Here is a 3,719-nt window from a genome sequence, read left to right on the forward strand (position 1 = left end):
GACATGGGCCAAGTCATTATACACTTATTTACTGTGGTGCACTTGACACTTCATGAATTTCCAGGGACAATGTGGTAACATCAGTATGTACACGTATTCAACAGCCAAACACTCAATGCTCAAACTGTCATTTCACCACTACACATGTATGTCAAACCTGACTGAACTCATTAGCTCATTATTACAGACTCGATTGGGTGTGTCCGATAAGGGAGATGTACAAAATATGCAGTGTTTGGGATGCTTGAGAAGCACTGGGTTAGGGTTATTATTCTTTGACAGCAATTGAGGGCTTGAGACGAAGAACCATATAAGTCCATATTTGCAAATTTTGAATAATAATTTTTTTTTATTTGGATTCTGAATATTATATGTATTTTTTTTTTTTTTACTTGAAGATAGACAACAAAAGCTTCCCAATTCTAATGAGATAATATTTTTTAGTATCAATATTAAAAATAAAAAGTTAGAGTAATTTACATTTCTGGAATGTGGAAGAACAGTATATGTCCAGTTAATGTGGAATAACAGTATAAGTCCAATTCATCCTATCATTTTAAGCCACTGGAGATTTGATTGCTTTATCTTAGTTTTAATACAGTAACAGAACCTTAAAGAAAATATTAAGCATTTCTTTCTTTCAATTTCTTTTATTTTTTTGCCAACGTAAATCACAGAACAAAAACACGGACAATACGGTACGAACAATGAACAATACATAGGCCTACTTATAGTACAAAAAATAAACATCAGTACGAACAATAAACCGTACATACAATAAACAATACATACAAACAATAAACAACAGTAATAACAGTAAACAATACATATTTACAATACATACATCATCATCATTCCATGCTATAGTTCCATATGCTAGTTTACATATACATCTTCCTTTTTTGTTCCTTTAACTTTTATAATACATTTCATAAATAATCACCCCATTCATTCATTTACTAAATAAATAAATACCTATATATTCCTATTATACAACATAAGATAAGGCATACAAGATAAGCTACAACTACTTTTATGATTACTTTTACACAATATACACAATATACCCCACCTTACCCTGCACATGACCTACCAGGCTACTCTTCACATTCTAATGTCCCAAAAAATGCTTGGGCCTCCGCTGGCATGTAGGCTAGCATTTTCATAAGGTCACGGTGCTTCTCCTTCTTGACGGGCAGAGGGTCCTCGTAAGCACGAGCATACGTGGTGGAGAACAAGGGAGCTGGAGGTGGTTGTTTCTTCCTCTGTTTGGTGATCAGCCAGGTCTTCCATCCCTCGTAAAGGCTGTGGCTCCCTTTTGTGTGGACACACCATGGATCAGCAGCTGAAATCATGATTCAACAAGAAATTCAATAAAGATTCTTCCTTCACGCACATATCCCTAACACTGTTAATCTCAGAAAACCAGTTTAGTTTTAGTTTAGTTCTTCGATTTTTTACCTGTCACTTTCAACCACATCATGGATGTGATTAGGAGGCCAGGTGGACGCTTTAATGTTGCATCAGGAAGCTGCCTGAAGTCCGCACATTTCATCTCAGTTACTTTAAATGGATGCTGCTGCCTGGCTCCACGGATCATCTCGGCAACATCGCTGGGGGTGTGGAGTGTGGACACCTTACGCCTCTTGTCCAGCGTGGCAAATGAACGGTCACAGGGAAGGAAGGAGTGACCAGACACCATGAACTTCTGCTCTATCTGACTGAAGTACCTTCTAGATACGAGCAGGGCCATGAGGTTTAGGACTCGCCAGTTGTTGTTCTGCCCACAGCATCGGTCACTATAGATGATGAGCTTCCGTTCCTTTGCCTGGACTAGGGGAGCGAAAGATGTTTCTGCCCACTTCAAAAGACAGCTTGCCACCTCGATGGAACCTCTGTGAGCGATGCCCTCATGCCAGAGGCACATTGTAGGAGGATCGTCAGTGCCCATCTCCTGGATACAGAGGTTGTAGTTGGCCAGCTGCCGTTGATAGTACACGTTGGAGTGTGTCAGGTTTGGCGTGAACACTACCCCCTGCATGTCGATACAAATGACATGGCAGTCATCATTGGCTTTGGCCCAATCTGTGTCAGCCTGCAACTGGGTGTACGCTTTTTCAGCTTTCCGGTGGTGAAGCTCACTCTCGGCTGCGATCTTCAACCTTTCTCCATCTGTTGTAGCAGCTGTTAATTTTGAGAACAGGGCGTCACATTTCGCACAAGTGTCACTTCTTGGCTGCCCAAAACTGAGGTTCTGCTGCTTGAAGATGTCCCTATAGAGCCAGAACTTTGCAGTGGATGCTGGATTGTTTTCCTTGTACAGGCGGAACATGCGGAGCAGGTTTAAATCAGGGCTCAGGTACTCCCTCTCCACATCTCCCTTCAACCGTGAGTAGTGGTTCGGTTGGCGTGGGAAGCTCAGGTTATGCTCTCTTATCCCCTCTCTCACTGCAGGATGAATGCTATGAGGCCTAAAAAATAAACAACACAACTCATGAACACGGGAAATATAATAAACTATGCTGGTCTGTTTTGCAAAATTGCATTGTTTCTTTGACATTAAATTATAGGATTTTGTTTTTCACATACAGTCATTAAAGGGATACTTCAGGATTTAGCATTAAGCTTTGTATCAGTAGAAAACCTGTAGTATTTTCGAATTACCATGCTTTCCTCCCTCATGTCCCCCTGAGACGAGAGATTTATGTATTTTTTGTCTGGAAAAAATCCTGCGATGACGCAAAAATCGTCATTGTTTACATGCACATCTTTTGTTCAAATCTAACTGAATTTATTACGATTTGTGAATCTGAATGTAGTGTTTACATGAACGCTTACCAAGTGATCAGTTGATGTGCATTCTCCTCCGTGAGAGATAGCCTACGAGACCAGTGCGTCTCTGTGTCCCAGTGCATTCTGGGAGTTGTTGTCTTTCATCCCCATAAATCAAAAATTAATTTTCTGACTTTTCTCAGTCTAGAAGGCTCCAAATTAAAAAATAATTTTACATTTCTACTACATAGAATGAATAAGCCATGTGTGTGCCTTTTAGGGCATCAAAGCGCTGTGGTCTTTAATGCACTTGGTGGCCTACTTGATGCTGGTCATCCTTCATCCATCCTCACAAAATGTAACATTTACAGTGATCAAGCACATGTGCAGTCTTAGTGAATTGAAGGCATACAGTAGTATTCAATTCACTGGTTATTTCATGGGCCTACATTGTAATGCATTGCATACTGTTGACATGATATGGTCATGAATTGCTTAAGTTAGCCTACCTGCTCCAAACCAGAGAGAATGATAGCCTGCTGCCTCTCATAAGAGACAGCATAAAACTCTGTGAAGAGCTGGAGTTTTCGTTCATCTGTTAGGCTTGAACACTGCCTGGGACACGTCTCCTTGCACACCTTGCCCTTAACAGAAACAAAGTCACATTAGCGTTTTTTTTTTTTTTTTTAGCTATAAAAACTAGAGCTATTAGCAGCTATTAAGGTTACTTGCTAGAATATCAGCTTACACAATCAATGCATTTTTTTTTTATTATTACCTTTTTTTTATTTATTTTTATTATTTATTAAATAACAAGTAACAAACATAACATAGCATACAATATTACAAAACAACGTGTTGCATTAAATGGTAACGTTAACGGGATACAAAAATTAGCCTATATCAAAATATTTTAAACACGTCAATGACTTTTTATTTTATTTTTT

The 3,719-nt window shown here is 39.2% G+C and overlaps 1 protein-coding gene across 2 annotated transcripts; it reads right to left on the minus strand.

The window, feature by feature from the left end:
* Window positions 1-390: 390 nt before the first annotated feature.
* On the minus strand, window positions 391-3,416 carry LOC307128026 (uncharacterized protein). Of its 2 annotated transcripts, XM_079819559.1 has the most exons (3): window positions 2,665-3,010; window positions 1,462-2,471; window positions 391-1,345 (listed from the first exon to the last, which is right to left on the minus strand). In XM_079819559.1, exons 2-3 carry the CDS (start codon window positions 2,330-2,332, stop codon window positions 1,098-1,100), a joined length of 1,119 nt encoding a protein of 372 aa, XP_079675685.1. In that variant the 5' UTR covers window positions 2,333-2,471; window positions 2,665-3,010; the 3' UTR covers window positions 391-1,097. The 2 variants fall into 2 exon arrangements, with proteins under 2 accessions (XP_079675685.1, XP_079675684.1); XM_079819558.1 differs by having other exon boundaries at window positions 1,462-3,416.
* Window positions 3,417-3,719: the final 303 nt, after the last annotated feature.

The sequence above is a fragment of the Gobio gobio genome, assembly GCF_949357685.1.
Source record: "Gobio gobio genome assembly, chromosome: 6".
Lineage (NCBI taxonomy): Eukaryota > Metazoa > Chordata > Actinopteri > Cypriniformes > Gobionidae > Gobio > Gobio gobio.